At 41.3% G+C, this 21355-nt stretch overlaps 2 protein-coding genes and 1 pseudogene across 2 annotated transcripts; 1 reads left to right on the top strand and 2 right to left on the bottom strand.

The window, feature by feature from the left end:
• Positions 1-6780: 6780 nt before the first annotated feature.
• Positions 6781-9489, top strand: LOC122048078 (annotated as a pseudogene).
• Positions 9490-10662: 1173 nt separating this feature from the next.
• Positions 10663-15116, bottom strand: LOC122045061 (syntaxin-52-like). Its single transcript, XM_042605115.1, has 7 exons — positions 14977-15116; positions 12396-12645; positions 11802-11903; positions 11513-11616; positions 11344-11444; positions 11193-11237; positions 10663-10927 (listed from the first exon to the last, which is right to left on the bottom strand). The coding sequence occupies exons 2-7, from the start codon at positions 12611-12613 to the stop codon at positions 10796-10798; spliced, it is 702 nt and encodes a 233-aa protein (XP_042461049.1). The 5' UTR covers positions 12614-12645; positions 14977-15116; the 3' UTR covers positions 10663-10795.
• A 2432-nt stretch (positions 15117-17548) lies between these two features.
• Positions 17549-19156, bottom strand: LOC122048077 (disease resistance protein PIK6-NP-like). The gene has a single exon (XM_042609685.1). It carries the CDS (start codon positions 19154-19156, stop codon positions 17549-17551), a length of 1608 nt encoding a protein of 535 aa, XP_042465619.1.
• Positions 19157-21355: the final 2199 nt, after the last annotated feature.

The following is a 21355-nucleotide window of genomic DNA, read 5'->3' as shown; positions in this document are numbered from 1 at the left end:
TCCTCTTTGCCGGCTCAGACGCCGGCCACCGCCAGCCTTCTCCTCCTCTACTCTCCTACGCCTCCGGCCGCACCTCCTCTTCTTCCACACGCCAACATCGCCGATGTTCCACTGCCCCTCTCCCTTTCCTCTCTCCTTCCCCTTCGGCGCCCGACGCACAGTGAGGACACGGAGCCTTCTTCGTCCCTCGTCGACATCATCGAGCGACGACCGCTGCAGGCAATCGCCCCCAAGCCGCCAAGGGAGGGTCGAACCTGCTCCTTTTCCCCCTCCTCCCACTGATAGGCGTCGTCGGTTGCCACTTCGCCCTTCTCTTCGCCGCATGTCGTCGCCGCCGCAAAGGGGGAGGTTGTCTTCTTCCTTTCCGTAGCTGCCGTCGACGAGGATGTCGGTCACCGGCTGCTCCTTCCATTTCTTCCAACAGGACGTTCTACTTCTCCTCCACCGCCAACTCCTCGCTCCCTCACGTCGTCGCCATCACCTCCTTCTTCCCCGTCGCCGGCGCATCGACGTCAACACCAACAGGGGTCTTCTCCGCCACCTCATGCATAGAAGGTTGCCGTCGTTGGCTTCACTGCTCGCTGGACCACCCATGCCGCACTCACGAGTCCTCAAGCGAGCACAATGACCTCTCCTCTTCCTTCTGTTCTCCCTCTCTCTCAAGCTCTCCGCGCCGGAGCCGACCCAGCGCTGCCCTCCCTCTACTCTTTCTCCTCTCCCTCCGCCGGAGCTGTGCGCTCCTCGCCGGAGCCGACTCAGTGTTGCCTTTCCTCCGTTGTCCTCCCCCGCGTCTTCGCACGGCGACCATCGAATCTGAGCAACCGAGTGGGCTCGGGCCGCCGCCCTCCTCCATTTTCCGTAGCACACCATCAACCGTCGTCGGCCGATCCACGACGTCGCTGGCAGCCCAGTTATTGTCATACTCCGATCCGTGCAAATTTATAGTTTCGACGTCCAGCCGACATCCGATCCACGCCGTTGTGCGCATTCGGCATTGATTTGGTTTTCGAGCCATCATCGTATTCCGTTCATCGTGCAGTCGTTATATTTCAAATTGTATGTTTATGTTGTATTCGGGCATGTGTGTTGATGTTGTGCCCCAGCCTGCGTGCCGATCTGATATCCCGGCCTGCGTGCCGACCTAGTTTCTCGGTCTGCGTACCGATGTCTTATCCCGGTCTGCGTGCCGATCTCGTAACCCGGTCTGCGTACCGGTATTATATCCCGATCTGCAGCTCGTCTTCTGGGTCAGTGCATCATTCAACTTCTCATCGTCAGATCCAGCTCTCCATCTTGATCGGAGTCATCCACTCTTCCGGGTCGCGACAACTCGAGCCGTGTCCCATCCGAGGGCGCCCCCCTGGGCCAGGGTACGTTCCTCGTTCATATTTCATATGCATTTTCATTATTTCATGGTTTAGTATTGTACTCATACATTCGTTGGATCTGCCTCGAGCATCGGGGTACCGGGGCCGGGTTAACCCGGTCGCTGGCTGCAGGTAGCGTTGACCAGAGGACTTTTGAAGACTTGGTCAACACGGGAGCCATCTCAGCACACCCCCCTCTGGGACGTCGTGACTTCGTCAACATTCCATCCACCTCACCCGACGGTCCGTCCGACTCAGCTTCCGGACCGGATCAATCTCATCATTGATTTTGAAAAGGTGCACGCCTCATTGCAAGAGAAAATCCGCCTGTCACATCGAGCAAGCAACGACAATGAGGGGCACGTGTCCTTCGGTCATCGGATAACTTTTAATGAACTTAATTAAAAAGATATGGCCGCGTGCTCGGCCATAACTATCAAGGATTTACATAGTCTTCAAGAAATCTAGATGACGTCAGTCAAGACCGAACTCGCTCGAGGACGCGTAAGGAAAAGGAAAACATGTGTAAAGTGTCGCTGCTCCGCATCCCGATCGACGCAAAGAACGGGTCACAGGGTTGAACCTGACAATGGCAAAATGAAGCTGAGTAGCGTTGGCTTGTGGGCCAATCAGTGATTACAGACCGAGCACAGTCTGATCGAACACTGTAGCATTTGGGACAAACGTGCCTCAGAGTCGTGGAAGACACATCTTGTCCAGTCAGTCGGACTTGTAGCCTCCTTCGACTAGACTTGAAGGGGAGGCTTGTGATAGAGGAGCCTACCTGGCACGAGTAGTCAATTGCCACAGTGTAAGTCAAAGTCAAGGCGGTTGACGCCAGGGCTTAAGCAAGGCTCAGACGCACCCGAGCGAGAAACGGCTCATCGGGTGATTAGAGGGATCATTATCTGATCGGCCATCTGAGTAAACTAGTGTTTGATCAACCTGGTCGATAGGAGAGAAAGCTGAGTGGGCCAGGAGCCCGAGTCGAACAAGCCACCCGTCAAACTCGAGGTATGGCGTTGACATTGTACACATAATGAACCGATAAAATAATAAAAGAGGAAAAGATAGATAATTAATAAGAGAAAAAGAAAACAAAAAAGAACACTTCATCTATCATTAAATGAGAAGAAGCCAAGATAAAGATACTTTCTATCAGTAATTAATATCATTAAAACAGGGAAAGATAGAGGGTCACTAAGAAAGGTATAAAAGAATATGCCAGGTATGAAGAAAGGAAAGATGAATCTTTGTCCTTAGTACTTTCACTTTTTCTTCTCCTGCTTCTAACTTGAGCGTCGGAGGGCCAACACTAGGGACCCTTTCCCTGGTTTGGTTTTATTTTGTAGATAAGAGCGAGGTCTTCATCCAATCAACGAGACTGCCACATCCCAGTTTTCTAGCTTCATGACTTTGGACAAGATCAACGGCGATGGATTGAGAAGGCATTGCCAGTTGACGACCTCTCTTCGGCAGGTTGAGGATCAACCATTGCTAATTGTCCATTGTCCATTGCCTACCACTTGTTATTTTTTATCAACCAAATATAATAACGGAGAGTATAAAGCATCTAGAAAGTCAATAATCCTATTAAGATGGAGGTCAAAAATCAGATGGGTAACCAAATCACCTCCACTCGGATCACTCGAAGCGAGAAGGTTTGCAAGTTGTTCAGGTAAATTGAGACGACAAGACAACACCACTTGCATTGTTTCTATCGACCCGACCAAATGTTCTACTCATCTCCACTCAGCTTAGCTCTACCAATCTGATAAGCAAGCGCCACTCAGCTAGTCTCAACTACTCAATTTAACTTAGCTCTTACCCACTCGAAGCTCAGGCCATCCGACTTGATTTTATTAGTCTGATGTTTAACGACCTAATATGCTCAAATCCTCCAACCCCACCGCGCAAACAAAACGCTCGCCCGAGATATTTACGTCTTGTCAGTCTTGAGATTTGACCCGTCAACCTCAAGTGACAAAACTTCATCCACTTACCACCTCAGCTATACCGTGGGGATATGATCTTTCACATTATAGAATGTTGGTGACATACCTTATATATAATATGACATTTTTTTAACAGAATATAACAGACATCCCATTATCAATTAAGACATATAAGAAAGATTTATCATATAGCTAAGATATAAAAAAGAATATGCTCCTGTGAATAGAGAGGTACACTGACAATTCTACAGATCCACCTTTCTACACGGTTCTTTTTCTCCTTATTGAAAACCTGATTCAGAGTGACTGAGTCAGACGCTCCTGACCTAAGGCATAACAAACGTTTTTGGTGATGTGACTCCCTCTTTCTTGCTCCTCTTGAGGATTCGACAAAATATAAAAAAATATAAATAGCAAGTATTCTATTCTCATCCTCGTACAAGGGTATCCATAATAATTAGGGATATTTCTCCTAAGTATTTATGGTTCCTACTTCCATATCATTCTTCAAATATCCTACTATTCAAATATCTCAACTTTCACAATGAAATACCTCACCAATCAAATATTTATGGGTCCACTCATCAAATATTCACTCTCAAATATTATCAATTCCACAATCAAATATCTCACTAACCAAATATTTATGGGGCCCACAACCATTTAATTAACTTACATTTAATTTTAAGAAAAATAACATATAAATTTAAGTTTATACAAATATAAATATTTTATAAATTTAAAATTGAAATACAGAGATACAAACTATATTAAATTAATAAAATACATAATGATAAACTACAATTAATAAAATAAAAATGCAGCGGATAAAATAAACCACGAAAATTAACTACATATTTAATTTTTTCTTCAGTTGTTCACATATCGCTAGATGATTTTGAAGTTGTTCATCTGTCATGCCTCATGTGTCCATTACGAGGAGTTGATGTACTTGGATGAATTGATCCACTTTCTTATTGTTATTATACTCTTCTAAATGTGTCATTGATTGTTGCATAGCCTGATTCAATTCATCAATTAGGTCTACTCTTTCTTTGCCTTTCCTCTTTGCTGTCTTCTGTCCCATTGGATGGGATCAGATTTCTCTATCATCTATATCAACAGTTGTGTTAGGATTAGAAGAGTCAGTATGTGCACCTAATGATTCTGATGTTCTTGATTTCTTTGTAGCCCGTCGCTCTGAGGATTGAGGAGCATACATCGGACTATATTTCACGATTCTCCACACATGCTCATATTGGAAAGTAGTTTTAAAAGTACTCTTGTATTCTTCATGAGCTCACACCATCAAATCCACGTCACTCCATCCGCTTGGTTGATCATTATACCATTTATTGTAGATTCCATTGTATCTATTTATGATATTTTTCAGCGAAACCCAATGTGATTTTGCTTTCTCCGTAGTTCTCTTTTTAGCTCCCTTAGCTCGATTGGTATTGAAGTATGTCATAACTCATTTCCAAAATGACTCACTCTTTTGGGCATTACCAACTACTAAATCTTCACTCATAATTATGTAGGCCGTTACAAGGAGTTTATCATCTGCTACTGTCCATACTGTTCACTTGCTATGGTCTTCATCTGATTCGTTACCCTTCTTTGGTGCTTGATTGAGAATTATATCGTCGAACTCTATTTCAGATGAGAATGGAGGAAATTATGAATTGAGAACTACATAAGGTATACCTTTATCACTGTCAGTTGCATCAACACTAGCTCTTCTCGATTCATTTGATTGAATCTCTGGTGATTGAAGCGGATTAATTCCATGAGATGGGGCTTGCATGAAATACTGACTACTCTGCCAAATTCTGAAGGATATATATAAAACGGAGCTCGAAGGTCGCCACTCAAAAAATTTGTATAACTTTAAAAATTATGGTAATATGGTGGTGGGTATGGAAAAGGTTGAAAATTTAGTGGATGTTGAGTGGAAAATGAAAATTAAGGATTGAAGAAATTAGGACGGACTCGAGAACTTTCTTCACTAGAATTTTCGTTGATATTTGGAGAGTTGAACAAATCCCTAAAATAATGACCAGAATTTTTATCCATTTCTCTCTAAATTTTTTATAGACAATAGGTATGGAAGTGATGAAAATAGATAAAAGAAATGATATATATATATATAGGGAGAAATTGAATGTTACCAACGTTCAAAAAAATGAACGTTTCTTTCTAACGTTCGAAAAAATGAACATTTATTTATTTTTGAACGTTTGATTTTTTTTTCATTTTTTATTTTTTTCAATTTAATTAAATAAAAACAATAAGCAAACGTAAGAACAATATGACACCCACCATTTTAGTGACCCCCACAAAATTTAATTAAATTAAAAAAAATAAAAAAAAATAACACCATTTTGGTGGGTTAAAAAAAAGAAAATCATGATGATTTCCAATCACCCTTCAAATGCCCCCTACAATAAGGGATATTTGAGAGAAAATGATATTTAGAGAAATATCATTTCTAAATATCCTATTAGAGATGCTCTAACAAATCAACTCTCTAACCGCCTTAATGACCTTTCTTACGTGGCAATGTCATGAGAATAATAATATGACACTAATTCCATATTAAACTAAAGTCTTCCTAGTTGCATTACATTAGAACACACTGACGGTCAACAGCGCATAAGAAATGGAAATAGATAAAAAATCAGCTGAGATCCTTTGATTCGTAAACGTGGATTAGAGAATGAGTCATTCTTCATCATTAATAGAGAATGATGATCCTCATTTATTTTATACATGGAGTTATCACTCTCCATTAATGGTGGAGAGTGACCCATCCTCTGATTCGCGTTTTACGGACTAGAGAATCTGTGTTCAAAAATTGATTGACTGGAACGCAAAATTATAGTCGTCATTTTTGCCCCCTTACATTAGGACATCTCCAATTGTGGATATTTAGAGGAGATATTTCTTCAAAAATCCCTTATTGTGGGGATATTTAAGAGGTAAATAGAAATCACCGGGTATAACTTTATGTTCAATAATTTCATGATAGGTGACATGTAAGTAGATCCCACAAGGGATGATGATTATTTTATTGAGATATTTTATTATATAATTTGAAATATTTGAAAGTAAGATATTTAGTAGGTGAGATTTATAAATATTTAGTTGAAGGGGATATTTGATTATGAAATTTAGAATATTTGAAGAGTAAGATATTTAATTGATGATGTGAACAGGAATAATAAATATTTCATAGAAATATTTATTGTTATTGTGCATGCCATCTCGCCACTTACCGCTCTGCATACTGCCTCCCCCTTCCCATCTCGCACGCTTGCTCTCCCTTCACGGCCAGCTAAGCGGCCCGCCGCCTGCCATCTCCGCCCTTTCCCTTCTCGATTTCCTCCGCGTCGGTCGATCTCCGCTTCGCACCGGGCTCTGGGCGGCGGCGGCGAGGGAGACGCCTTCCGGCGATCATGGGGCCCGTCAGAGGCTTCAGGCAGAAGAAAAAGAAGAAGAGGGTTGAGAAACTCGCCGCGACCGCGGCGGACCCGCCGCCGCAGGGAAGTGGCGACTGGTGGGACGAGTTCTCGAGCAGGATCTCAGGTTCTCGTTTCCCTTATCTCGATATAATATTGTTTTTCCTCTGTTACTTTGCGGCTCATTGAATCTGCAAGCCCGTTTCTTCTACTTTGTGTTGCGAAGCTGGATCGCTGTTGATTGACATAGGGCTTCCGGTGGTTAGGATAAACCGATGATTACTCTTGATTGTTGATTCTCCATCTCCTGGATTGCTCTCTTGTTCCTAGCATCTAGTGTGATAGCTTTTAAATTACGACGAGAAGTCGTGTTGTTGGAGTGGTGCAGTTACCTCCAGCGATCTTGTCGACCACAGGTTAAGCATCAGGTTGTTTGAGGAAATAGCTAGTCAAAGCACATTGGCGATGAAGGTCGTCCCTTTAATTCTCCAGGAATTGGTGGAATTGGGATGTGTTTAGGGTTTCACTCCAGATCAATTTGAGGATTTCTCATGTCATCCAGATGATTGCTCCTAGAAGTAGCTGATTTAGTCAATCAGATCTAATCTAAGAGATGAATGCTAAATTTTTGTAGCTGTGAACTGTAATTGATCGAGTGACTCACCGCTTAGCCCAAAATCTTGAGTTACTATGAAAGCAGTCCATCTATATAATTTACATGTGGGCAGGTATACTAGACTTGATTCAACTGACCCAAGTACTAAACATGAACTGACTTGGGATAGATTCTATTGATATAGGCATGATTTGTAGGGTTCTACTGTGTTGTCGTCGTCATCTTAAATTTGATCGGTTTACCATTTATTGCAAAAGTTTGGGGTGTTAGGAGAGAGTTTTGCTTTTTATAGTATGAACTATACACAATGACAGCAGTTGAATCACGATGCAACAAACATGTCATAAAAGAGAAGCTATAATTTGATACATTGGCTAAAGTGTGTACTAACTTCATTAACTGACCATACGTAGTTCACAGTATTCTGGTTGAATTGGATACATAGAAAATGCACTCCACTTCTTTCCCTGAATTAGGCGTGTAGTATTGTACTTTCAGTATTTTAAATTTTGCGGTAACTTGGAATACCAGAGTAGATAGTTTCATTGTTCCTATAATAAAGCTTCCACTGAATCCCAGAGAAGATATTTTCTTATTCGTCTCCCTATAACAAGGCTTCCACTCACTATCTACGGAGCTTCTCAAGAACTCAACTGAGGCGTTAAACTCTCATTCAACTTATTAAGGAATGGTGAGCTTATCAAGAATTAGAAGTGTCTATATTTACTATCTTCCATCATTCTTGATTTTACATGCCCTGAGCTGCTCCATATTTCTTTTGTCTTTAATGTTAGCCAATGTGATCTCAGACCATCCCCCCAATTTTTGTGTGTGCTTAATAAGTAGAATAATGATGAATTGTTTTTTTTTTCAACAAAATAAGTCGGTGCCATCAGACTCTTAATTTTTGTATTCTTCTTCTTAGATGGTTAATTTTGGTTTTGGTAGAGAACTTTTCACTTCTGTCGACATGAATAGTTTTAAGTGGCAGAAACAGAGAGTACAAGAAGTTTGGAACTTTTTTACTTCGTTAGAATGCCCAATTGTGGTTAAAATTTTACTTATGAGGAAGCCCTCTGTTTCTTTATTCAAAAATCATTGACAACTTGTGGAGTTTGAGAGTGAGCATATTTAATCTTATTAACAATCGGTGAGGCCTTCGCTCGTTCTCGTTTTCCCTTTCTGTTTGTATTACCTAGTGACCTTAAATGGAACTTGTTCTTGTATAATTTCTTCTGGTTAGGTTCTTCTCTTTATGACATGATTATCAATCTTGTCTAAAGGTGATATATTGAAATGACAGAGGCATTCACCATCTCCGATGGCCTACCTTTCATGAGATAGAGTCTATTAAGTCCAAGTTCGAGAAACTCCATGGAATGCCAAACTGTTGCGGTGTTATCGACACCACCCATATCATGATGTGCCTACCGGCAAGCAAAACATGACTCGATTTTGAGTGAGTTGCCAGTTTTGAACAGCTCGGGCTTCTTCAAAATGTGCGGGAAAGGTACTAAGACTGAATGGAGAAAATTTGAAGCTTCCTGGAGGTTCGGAAGTGCAAGAGTATGTCATCAGGGACGCAGGCTTCCCCCTTCTTCCACGGCTTCTCACACCCTATCGAGGGAAGGATCTTTCTCACGCCGAGGTAGAGTTCAATAGCAGACTTACTGCAAACGGCATCTTGGCACAGAGAGCATTTGCAAGACTGAAAGATATGTGGAAGATCATCCATGGGGAGATGTGGAGGCCGGATTGGCACAGGCTGCTGAGAATAATCCTCGTTTGCTGCTTGCTGCACAACATAGCCATAGACATGGAAGATGAAGTGATCTATACGATGCCATTTGCGGCACACGAACACGATGCAAATTACAAACAACAATTCTTCGACATAGAGGATGATAAAGGAACCACTTTGCAGGATAGATTGTATGAGTATCTCTCCGGTGGCTTGGGATTGCCATCATGAACTGACACCATTGAACTTGCTTCTTTCTTGTCCTGTATCAGTGACTCTTACAAAAAAATTTAGGGAGAGATCAAGAGTTAACTCAATCAAAATAAACGTAGATCCAATTTCTGATTCAGCCACACTGAAGAAAGGCATCCGGTGCCTTTTCCATTGTCTCCTAAGCTCAGCCAATCACTGAACAGAAATGTTGCTACAAATGACAAATAAAATACTGTTTTGCAATGGAAAAAGGAAGAAAAGAACAGGTAGATTGCTCCATATTGCCTTTGAGTGGCACAAGAAGACATCACCAAAACAAATAAATACCATTGAAAATGTGGATGTGCTCAAGGGATATGCTTTGGAAGATCCCTTCCAACTCACCACTTTACAAGGTCACAAAACCAGAGCCATGCCTCCTCAATTCATTCATTAAACCTCACTTACTGATCACCCTTCAAGGCTCTCTCCCTCTCCCTCTCCCGCTCCCAATTGCTATGGAGAGATTCCGGCAGCCGGGACGGTGGCCGGAGTTTGCAGGTGAAGTGACCAGCTAGAATTCCGGCCATGTAGGGCAACTTATGATCTTTGGCACCAGGCAAATTGAACACTTGGCTATTGTTGTTTCAGATTGATGATGACTCGTTTATGATGCAGTAGGAATTTATAGACTTACTGATGTATTTTGTTGTTCTATCTTCTGCGGTTCGTGTCGTTTGCGTTTGCATTTCGATAATTGTTTCTTTAGATTGTTCATGTTTATAGTTGTGGTTCAAGTATTGTAGTGGAGCAAGATGAGCTTGGTAAGACTCAAACATGGGTTGTAATTTTGGCTCAAGGAATCATAATCATAAGTGGTGATGTGAGCCCATAATAAATATGAAGATATAGTAGAGGATTAAACTCAATGGCATAGAAAGTTGGATGAAGAATTTTGTCTTGGAAAGGAGTTGGGAGCTTTTGCCTCCTCGAGTACAAGAAGCAAAGCATTCAAAAGTAGCTGAATCATTTATTACAACAGCTAGGAGAAGATTCAGCATAACAATTTTGAACCTCAAAAACTAGATTTCATTATCCTGCTTTGAAGCACACATCACACAGTACATTTAAGGCCATAATTTTGCTCGAATTTGACAGTTGTTTACCCGAGTTATAAGCCATATTTTACATCGAATAAAAGCAAAAGACACCCGACATTATTCTTACTATTCTCCGGTACCGAGTGCAACTCAAACAAGTAAAGCACACGAACAATCGCAGCCTTGGAGGCAAACACTAGCACAAACCAAACCCACTTTTTGCATTATCCTCATTTTTCTCGAGCAGCGAATGCAAGCTCGATAAGTAAAACACATGAGAACGATCACAGTCTCAGAGGCGAACACTAGCAGAAACACCACTCGTACATGGCATCATGACGTGACATCCTCGATGCCCCCCAACTACAAGTACTTGATGAGAGCCCAAACCACAGCAATCAGCACTGCAATGGCGACGATAGATAACAGCAGACACAAGCATGAACAACCACCTTTTGTGCGTTTGTTGAGGATTGCCAATCTCTTTTGAACTCTCTGCACGATCCAAATAGACATAGTCGAATAACTTCTATTCAGAAGTGTCGAATACACCGCGAAAGAAAGTGAAGAAATGATTTAAGTTCTAAAATAAGCAGTCAAGTATAACCTCAGCAGCCTAGTCATATACAAACATCCAGAAAGCATGGTTTTTTAAGTGCCAATTTAACTTTAACTTTGTCATGCAAATACCAGAGGCCTATGCAAACTTATAACAAGGACCACCAGACAGTAATCTAAAACAGTGAAAGGCTGTATCTACCTGTAACCGAGAGTCTGTTACACCGACTTGCTCGTCGGCATCATCCTGCATCATTCCATAAACGTTAGCATCGACTGCCTTAAAAACTTGAAAGTTGCTGAATAATTTTGCATCAAAAAGAAGCCTATTGCTTGGTAATGACATTACATACAATTAATCTTGTGTGTAGATCCAATTCCTCGTTAACTGCTAATGCGATATGTTTTGTGCTCAACACGGTCACCTCCAAGTTTTCAAGGCCCTCATCTTGCTCTGTAATATCAGATTAATAGATAATAATGTCTTCAATCAAGAATTAATAGAAAAAAATTGAGTCATACCTCTCATAATCTGCCTCTGTAAACCAACAATACCCTGATTATCAAGCCCAGCAGTTATCGTCACCACATCAACTGGCTTTTTACCATCTCCAAGCAAGTCCTCTCTGTGTTAAATAAATGTTTAGTTCAATGTTGAGTAATTGACTATAATCATGAGGACAGTAGCACCATGCCATGTATACGATACGAACTATCTAAATGTGATCCATGAACTTTGACACGAAACAGATACTTTATTATGGTAAAAATTTAAAGGTTGATATATTTTTTAGCACTGTGTTGAGCAAACCTGTTTCCAAAGTTGGACATTTTTAACATGGACGCCAGCTGATTTGCTTTAGCATTTAGATTTGATAACATCTCTTGGCGCTTATGCAAGTCTTTATCTTTTCTGCATTAAGAAGTCAGATAAGATGTGTGAAGAACAGATCATGTTACGAAAAGGAATGAATGGATGATACTAAGCCTACATCCAATAAAACAAAGCAACTTTCTTTACAGGACTTTTATTACAATGCTCTGTCAATATACAAGGAAAAGATGCAACCTTATACAATCTAAAGATGGTATAATATCCTGCAAATTAAAGTGTAGACAAGGGAAACGAGTTGGACATGTAAGAAATGATGTTAGCATAAAGGTAAAGACAGGTATAAATAAGCAGATATATCAAAAAAAGAGAGTTAATCATGAACAAAAAAAACTCTACTAATACCTTTTCCTCAACATAACAATGTCCAGTCAACTCTATTTTACTTTAATTTTATTGCAAAACCCTCATCATCAGTCAGGAATTATCAAATCCAATATAATTTGATTCCAGAATCACGATTGGAGACTCGATCTAAATGTAATACTAGGTGAAAGATACAAAAGCTCGTACATTGGCTGTGTGCTAGGAAGCTTTGAAAGAAGGGACTCCAAGTTCTCCAGTCTGGTCCGAAGAATTGTTATCTTCCTCCTCATTGCAGTTAAATGACGTTGGGTTTCAGGACCTGACGGAGGCAAAGAGCCCCTTTCAGAAATCAGAGCATTAATTTCATCAGAAAGCCTTGATGCTTCATTGAACTCCCTCGTCCATTGATCCAAAGAAGTGGCCATGTTAGTGACAGAATCCACCAAGATAATCTCGACTGTAGAGAGTATATTCAATTATTAGTTTAAGTTTGTGGAAGTATATAGCATGAAATTGTATAGAAGAAATTGTTAAGATCGCTCCTGAGAACAGAATGAAATCATGACCTTGCTCTATTGGAAAAATGTTACTTCCAGGTCAACATAGCAAATTTAAGAAACGAAGCACAGAAATAATGCATAGAGATAGATTGATGATATTTAGCATTAACATTGTTATTAGAACACCAACTTGTAAGCAACTAAAAACAGTAATGGACGGTAGATATGCAGTAGCAAGAACCAGAAGAGAAAATAGAACATGATCAATTGGCACGGGTTGTTAATCAAATAAGCATTCAAACTTCTACCAAGCCATTGCCTTACATTTCAATAATGGCGGCGAGACAAATGGGGAATTTCTCGAGTACAATTTAAACAACAAATGTTCTTATTTGATGCCGGCCCAAGCCATGATGAAATTAGGGATGTAAATGAACCAAACGGTTCGCGAGTTATTCGTAGCTCGGTTCGATAAAAAGCTCGTTCGAGTTCGTTCGTTATCTTATCAAGCCGAGCTCGACAGTTTTATCGAGCCGAGCTCGAGCTTAAGGATATTCGGCTCGTGAGCTTGCGAACATGTTCGTTTATAGGCTCACGAGCCAAAAAAATGAACCTTAAAACGAGCCTTAAATCGAGCCAAAAAAACGAGCTCTAAAACGAGCCAAAAAACGAGTTCTAAAACGAACCTTAAAACGAGCTTTAAAACGAGCCAAAAAAAATGAGCTCTAAAACGAGCCCGAAAATAAGCCCGAGCCCGCTTAACGAATTAGGCTCGTTAACTATGATAATCGAGCTAATAACGAGCCGAGCTCGAACTGTTTGCGAGCTTGATAATTCCAAAACGAGCTTTGCTCGAGCCTTGCAATAAAAGTTCGATTCGAGCTCGAGCCGAGCTCGAGCCCGAATATAACTTAAACGAACCGAGCTCGAGCCTAATACTGTTCAGCTCAGTTCGGCTTGTTTACATCCCTAGATGAAACCTAATATGACCTTTCAAACTTCAACAGGGCATAACTTTTGACTCGGAACTGGCTCTGTCAGTGGCCATGCGTGTAGAATTCGAAAACCTACGTTTGTTACGGTGAAACCGTAACTGCCAAATTTGGACTCCAAATTCCACTGTTTAAATCCTTTTCAAAGCCTTTTTGATATTTTTGGTAATTTTCATTTTTAGGGTATTTAGGGTAATTTTGGTGTTCCTGGTATTTATAGAAGAGAATTTGTCTTGATCCACATCCTATTTTGAGTTAATATCGTTCAATTATGTACTTTCCTTTTTGGGTAAAAGATCTATTTCGTTTTTTATAAGATTGGAATTAAGATCTATTAATTGTAATTTCTTTCCTTTATTTCGTATTTCTCTTCGTTTTAGAAGGATACTCTTCTTATTTTCTCCTTGATCTTCCTCCGACGCCATTATCTCTCCCCTCTTTAAGGCACACCTTATACCAAACCAAAATATTTACGACTCTTGTTTATGTCCATTTCTCTTAACTATTTTGTCAATCTTTTCATGTTATGAAAAAAAAAAATCCAGTTTTACATATTCAATTTTGGATAAATTTATCTGAATGAACCAAAATTATTCCATCTTAACTCTTTCATATTGTTCATTATATTTCATAGATTCTTTCACAATTCCATAGACCCGAGACATTTCAATGATCTCAATCAAACAGTTGAAATTGACTGTTTAAGAGTCAGAATCAATCCACAAAACACTACCAATTCACAATTCCAACTATAATAAACCACGATCTAAATCGAAACAAATCCGAAGCTACAGATTTTAAGGAAAAACTTGTTTCCAAGAATCAAAGATATGCCAATTTCAACAAGGGATCAACATATTGCGACAATTTCCCAAGAACATTCCTAGATGAGAAGAAAAGTGTGGCAAAAAAATTCTCTCAGACCTTTTTGCTCGGGAGGAGAACATCAAAAACGCCTTTTTTTTTTTTTTTCTTCTTCTTCTTCTTTTCTTATCACTCCTAACTATCAGCATACCCTTCCTCTATCACCCAGCTATCTCCTACCTAAATCCTAACCCTAATAAAACGACCATATCCTACTCAGATATCGCCTAAATCGACCAAAATCCCATCTAGACCATAATCAAGATGCCACATCACGAAAATGCCATCGATCCATTTAAACCCAACGCGAACAAATCAAAATCGAACAAATCACCAGCAAATTGACCCGAAACGCAGGTCAACGACTGCGGGCAGGATCCAACATCCCGGCGGTTAAACTAGACAGGATTGCGAAGGAGGTGACAAGCTTACCTGACGTCAAGCTCGAAGGTGAGAAGGAGGGCGATCGGGCGAAAGGCGGAGCTCTGCCGTCCAATTAAGGCGGAGCGGAGCTCTGCCGTCGAGTAAAGGCGAATAGTGAAAGAACTCGACAATTATAAAATTCAATAATTATTTTTATAGCAAACAATAGTATTAAGTAATATTTGTATATTTTCCTTTTCCATTAAAGCATGTGATTATGAGAATAGATTCAGAATATAGTTTTTGGCAAAAATCATATTTATTTTGATTGAAGCGAACTGTTGGGATGGGCCAGCGATCCGTCAAGGCCCATTTAGAGCCCGAAGTGGCTCGATAGTTGATGTCGCCACCAAATAAAAATGTGTTTATGCGGAAGGGTGAATCTCCGAAAATCTTTTAGATAGGTAAACAGATAACAAATAAAATACCAATGATAAATACAAATACCTAGAGGCTACAATTAATTAAAAAAATGAATTTTTTTAGGCATTTGACAAATATATATATATATATTTGATAATTAACATATTCACTTATATATACCAGGACGGGAAGAGTCACCACAATTCATGAGCGCCGCGACGGTAGTATAGCGGATAGTAAGAGGTGGGAGCGGTGTGACACCGAGCATGGAACAGTCACGGAGAAGGGCAAAGGTGTGGATGCATAGGAGTTCGGATCCTCTCTTCTGAAATCATGTGTCTCCTTTGTCCCGCTCATCTATCAGATGAATCAAATCATATTTCAAGGATATCATGATTGTCAAAACGGTAAGGAGACACAATGACACATTATTTTAAGACAGAGGATCCAAACTAAATACATAGAATGTTTAAATTTTAATTTTCATGCCTAATTCAAGAACAATATGGCACAGTTGCATAGAACACTGATTGATATTATTATAAATCTTCGTATTATATTGCTTTCGTATAGTCACTCTTATTTTGAAGAACAATTTATTAAGAGAGCCATGTCTGAAGATTGCATTATATTCTATTTCAGAAATACCAAGGTGATACGGGATATTACGAGCGAACCTAAATATGATATGACAGTCAAAATTAAGGTGAGATAGCAGTTCAAGTCAAGGAGAGGTGATAGTCAAAGAGTTATTCTCAATAGGGCTTGGCTCCTCGCCCAACGCTAGGGCTCTCAATCGAAGGTCGACTGACCTTAGAGTTGGCCTACCTTGGGGGACCCAGTGTTTTGCTTCCCTAGCAACACTCAATGTATATCCGACCTTCCATCATCCGCTCGGGCTCAAGAAAGGACCGACCTGTCATAAGACTGGTTGAGAATATATTCAGTCAGGGCCCAGGAACTCGGTCTTCCAATATCAAAGTACATCTATATATACAGTCAGTCTGACATATGAACTTTCATTGTTCATTCATTCTTCCATCCTCCTACATATGGGCGACCTGATATAAAGTTGACCGAGGTTACAGAGCCCAAGATATCACTTCAAGGACAAACATCCAAATATAAGGACGACCAACTAAAAGCACCGGTTAAGTCTTTTGGCGTTCAGTTCCCCATTCTCTAGAAGCAATCATCCTTGCCTAAGGTCGGTCGATCATAAAACCACCCGGACCTAGGGAACTCAGTTCCCTATCGCATAATCAGATTTACATCACTCGACATAAATCCGAGCGGCCTTAAGGGTCGAACATCCTACCATACTCAATACTCTGCTTATGCAATGTGTGTCCGACCCGGTCAAGATGCATTCAGGAGATAATATTATCAGAGAATCATAATAATCTATCAGAGAATAGCAACCGTTTGTCAAAGAATATTCTCCTATTATTATAAAGGCATTCAATGAAACCTTCCTTGAAGGTGATTCTGCATTTTCCCTTAACATATATATTATAACAACATATTCCTTCAACCGCTTTATTAATGGAGTTAGCTATAAAAAGGGTGCACACGGATAATGAAAGAGTCCTCGGACAATAACTATACATATCCCAGGCTATATATATTCCCTTACTCAACAACTTCTGACACCCGACATTCTCTGTCACCTTATGATTGCGAAGGTTATAGAGGTGATATATAAAGAAGGGTCCTCTCCGATGGCAAGTTACGCTTAATTGCATACTTACATACACTCTCCATATACCTTCTTACGTGTGTGTCCTACAATTGGGTTACTGTTCTACTTCCTACTCGAATAATACATTGACTTGAACGTCGAAGGGTCTTTGCCAAGGACCTCTTCCTTGATTTTTGGCACTGACATTCTATTTGCTCGTCTAAGTGTGTGCAAAAAGGATCTACACACTAGCCCATAGCCCCTTCTTCGATTCAAAAGTCTTCGTCCGATCAACACCGTAGCTACTTACCCAGCGCACCATCTCCAGTTTTATGAGAGGGTCGCAACGCATAGTGGAAGAGATTGACAAACGATAATTTGAATAACCAAACAAGTTTGAGAATTAATCATCATAGAGGAGATTAACAATGGATAAGTCGAAGAGCAGAACTAGAATACACACCAGACCTGTTAATGAAGTCATCTCTGCATTGCATTGCATTGAGAGAATGCCCTTCTTCATATGCCTTGAGCAGGCTACAATTGGTTTACAAAACATTTGGGACGATTTGAATGGTTTGCTGCAATATTTTTGACCATCTCACTTATATGTTCATTAAAAGTAAGAATGTAAATCTCCCTTAGCCCATGCAGATGTTCTATGCCATTGACAGATTCAGGGGGGAAAAATATTTCCAGAATTTCGAGGCTTCGGACTGCACCTACTCTGAAACTCACATGTTGGCATTTAATTTGCAGGAACTTAAGTTGTGCGAACCCTCCCCGATCGAAGACCAAATCCTCATCATTATTGACGAATGACTTAAATCCTAGTTTCAAGTTGACCAAAGCGGGGAGATTTCTCAAGACTTGTAGATCCTCAAGCTGCAGTAGTGTGCCGACCAGAGATATCTTGACAACATGCTTCAGAGATGCAAACCAAGGAGGCAATTGGCCAAGTCTGCAACCTATCTGCAACTTGCAGAGCAGCAATGGCGGCGAAGCTACCTCATCTAGTGCATTTTTCAGACTGATGTTTACCGGAGGAAAAATCGTTAGAGATCGAAGTGTGCCATTGAGCTTCGAGAGCAGGGCTCTGATCTCCTCCAGCATTCTGAGTGATAGATCATGTTCACCAAAACTGATGGCGAGCTTCTGGAGGTCGACAAGCTCACCAATCTCCTGTAGCGACTGCATCTTGTCAGCATATGCCATTCCAAACGCGACGAGTCTTTTCAACTTCCCTATTCCTTTCAGGAACTTAAATCCTTGGGGACCAGCAAGCAGATAGACCAGTTTTTGGAGTTTGACCATGGTATTGGGTAGTTCTTTAATCCTAGTTCCTCTCATATCCAAAAACTCTAGATTTTGCAAATCTCCTATTGAATCTGGCAATTCAGATAATCCAGTATTTCTCAAGCTTTCCCATGTGTCAGTTCTCCAAACGTCATAAAAAATAAGCATATACCTCTTTCCATGGAGATGACCTCTGACTGTCTGCACCAGTTGTGACTCCTCCATCATGTTCAGAAGTTGCTCTGTGTTCAAACTGGCATCTGGGCACCCTAAAACATCTCGGATTTGTTGCTCATCGACGGAAATTTGTAGAATAATCTTTTTGAGAAGCTCTCTGATGCTGTAATTTTGTGATACTACGATCCAAGCTCGAGGTTGGAAGTGACTTCCGGCGATAATAGAATTGTCATAAACTGTCTTAGCCAAAGTTGTCTTTCCTAAACCACCTAAGCCGACTATAGAAATCACTGTGAGCTCGAGACGGTTCTCGTCCATCACCCACCCGATTATCTTATCTCTGCGCTGGTTGATGCCCACGAGTTGAGCTTCCTCTACAAAATGGCCGATGATCCGTGGATCGGAGTATCTACCGGCCATTTCCAAGCTGGTGGCATCGTAAGCCACCTCCCTCACTTCCTGCACCCAGTTCTGGAGTTGATCGTCCAGATTGCGCCTGGTCGACATGGCAGTCAAGAAAGAGGTAACGCTTCTGAGCTCAGCGACTATGTCGCAGACATCATCTTCGACTCCCGCCAGCAACGCGGCTTCTTCCTCTAGCATCTTCTCTAGCTTTCCCGCAATGGACAGAAAGGAGAAGTCGACAACCTTCATAGCCATCATCGTCGCCATGCTGCCAGAGAACTCTGGTTCTCTTGTTTGAGTTTGACTTTGGATCACTGATTGAACATAATTCATACGATGGAAACATTTAAAAAAGATGAAATTATTATAAACCGTATTAAATTAAATAAAGTGGCTTACAGCTGTAGCTCCAAGCAGGTACGTGATTAGTGCTTCTTATATTGTTCCAAATCTCACCATATAATAGGATTCCATTTGGCATTAAAATAGAATTTATCAATATAATTTATATAGGGTGATCATGACTTAAATCCGGGACATAGCGTACTGATTAGGTGGTTCTATTATTGACCGTGGAAGATAAAAATCTTGACCTCACAGGTCATCTGAGTTGGTATGTGGTGGGATACTTGCCACATGAGGTCGCAGGGTCGAAACTCAGAGTAGTCGGGGCGTAAATCCCCGGTCCCTGTGCAACTCACCCCACCTGCCACATGTTCGCTCAGGATGCTGTGATTTACCTTCCTCGTGATGGCCTTGGGTCGGGTGCGGCGGGGGCGCTGGGGGCGAGCGATTTCGCCTTTTGCCACGTGGAAGATAAAAATCCTAATGGCACGGAAGAACTTGTACACCAAAGATAGGAAATGAGAGAAAAAAAATTATTAGTCATGAAGTTAGGGAGGGGTTTCCGGTGCAGGTACTTTGATAGCTTAAGTTAAATAACAGGCATGTGATGGTAAGACCTCGCGTACTTAATCAACAGAGAAGATATCTTTTTATACCATCTCTCGTAACCTCCGTAATTAATGTAGACTGGGAACCTTACATTGGAGAAGTGGAGAGCTAAGCCTCATAAGTCCGACTGGCTCTAGGACTGACCTATTGTAGACTGGGAATCATGCTCATGAAAAGTGGGGCGCTGGGCCCTATAGGTCAGGCCGACTTTAAGTCTGCTCGAGTTTATGTTTGGATTTGGTATCTGCTTGGGCAAGATGTCCGATTGGACCTTATGTTGGGGATTCATCTAGCACTCAGTCACTACACTTGAATATAGAGTCTGGTTCAACTGAACGATGTATTTAGTGTGTCCAATCGGAGCTTCGGTCCGATTGGCTAGAGCACTCGACAGTGACACTTGACTTATTTCGACATAGCATTGATACGACACAAGGTTTCGTTGATTCTGAGAGACACAGGTTCCGATCGAACTTGCAGTCTGATCGACCAACTCAATCAACCGAGATATGTGACCGTGCTAACCCCGAGTGTAGACCTCTTCTTGACTTTGACCGCCACCTTAGCCGGCTTTCATGACGTCAAACCCAACTTTGAGGGTCCCACCTGATTCACCATATCACTAGTCTTCCCTTCAAGTCTAGTCGAAGGAGGTTGCAAACCTGACTGGCTAGACACTTATATTTCTTGTGTCTCTTGTTCTCCGCTCAGATGCTCGGTCGTGGTTCTGCCACTCGAGTCTATGCTAGGAGCTTTGCCTATTTGAATAATTCGTAGTTGTGATAAGAGTCAAGAACAACATACTAGCTGGTCGTTGGGTGCGAGAGCAGACTCGCTTATAACTCAGTCCAGTGACACAAAAGTCTGGGACAGGTGTGAGAGCAGACTCTCTTATAATTCGGCTGAGTGGCTCGAGAGTCTAGGATATAGGCGCGAGAGCATGCTCACTTATAACTTGGTTGAGCAACTCGAGAGTCTGGGGCAAGCACGAGGACGATCTCACCTATGTTAGTGCAAGTTGCACTAATAATCTAGTTTTGATATATGACAAATAAATTAAAGTTAGATGTGCTATTTGTCTAATATTTTTACCAAGTGTGCATGAGTTAACTGGTCTGAAGGACTTAACACCATGCTGAAATCCAACTAGGTCTGCGGGACCCAATAGCTGGTGGGAAGTCTAGATAGGTCTGCGGGGCTCGATATATAGTGGGAAGTTCGATTGAGTCCACAGGACCTGACAACTGGCTGAAGTCCAGTTGGGTCTGTGGACCTAACAACTGGTGGGAAGACCTGGTGGGTCAAAGGCAAGTCAAGCGATTGCAAGTGGTAAGTGAAGGTAAGCAACTGGAGGAGAGATCCAGTGAGGGCGCGTTCCCCGTTGAGGGAACTGTAGGTGTCGGTCCAGCTTAGGTTCATTTGGGAAACTTAAGCTGAGACCCTGACTAGATCTTCGTCTCGGGGAGACAGGATCTAATTAATACTATTTTATTGAATTGGGCTAACTCTATT

Source organism: Zingiber officinale, chromosome 2B (assembly GCF_018446385.1).
Source record: "Zingiber officinale cultivar Zhangliang chromosome 2B, Zo_v1.1, whole genome shotgun sequence".
NCBI classification, from domain to species: domain Eukaryota; kingdom Viridiplantae; phylum Streptophyta; class Magnoliopsida; order Zingiberales; family Zingiberaceae; genus Zingiber; species Zingiber officinale.
Note: the sequence above shows the minus strand (reverse complement) of the source record. Positions and strands in the feature narration are given on the sequence as shown.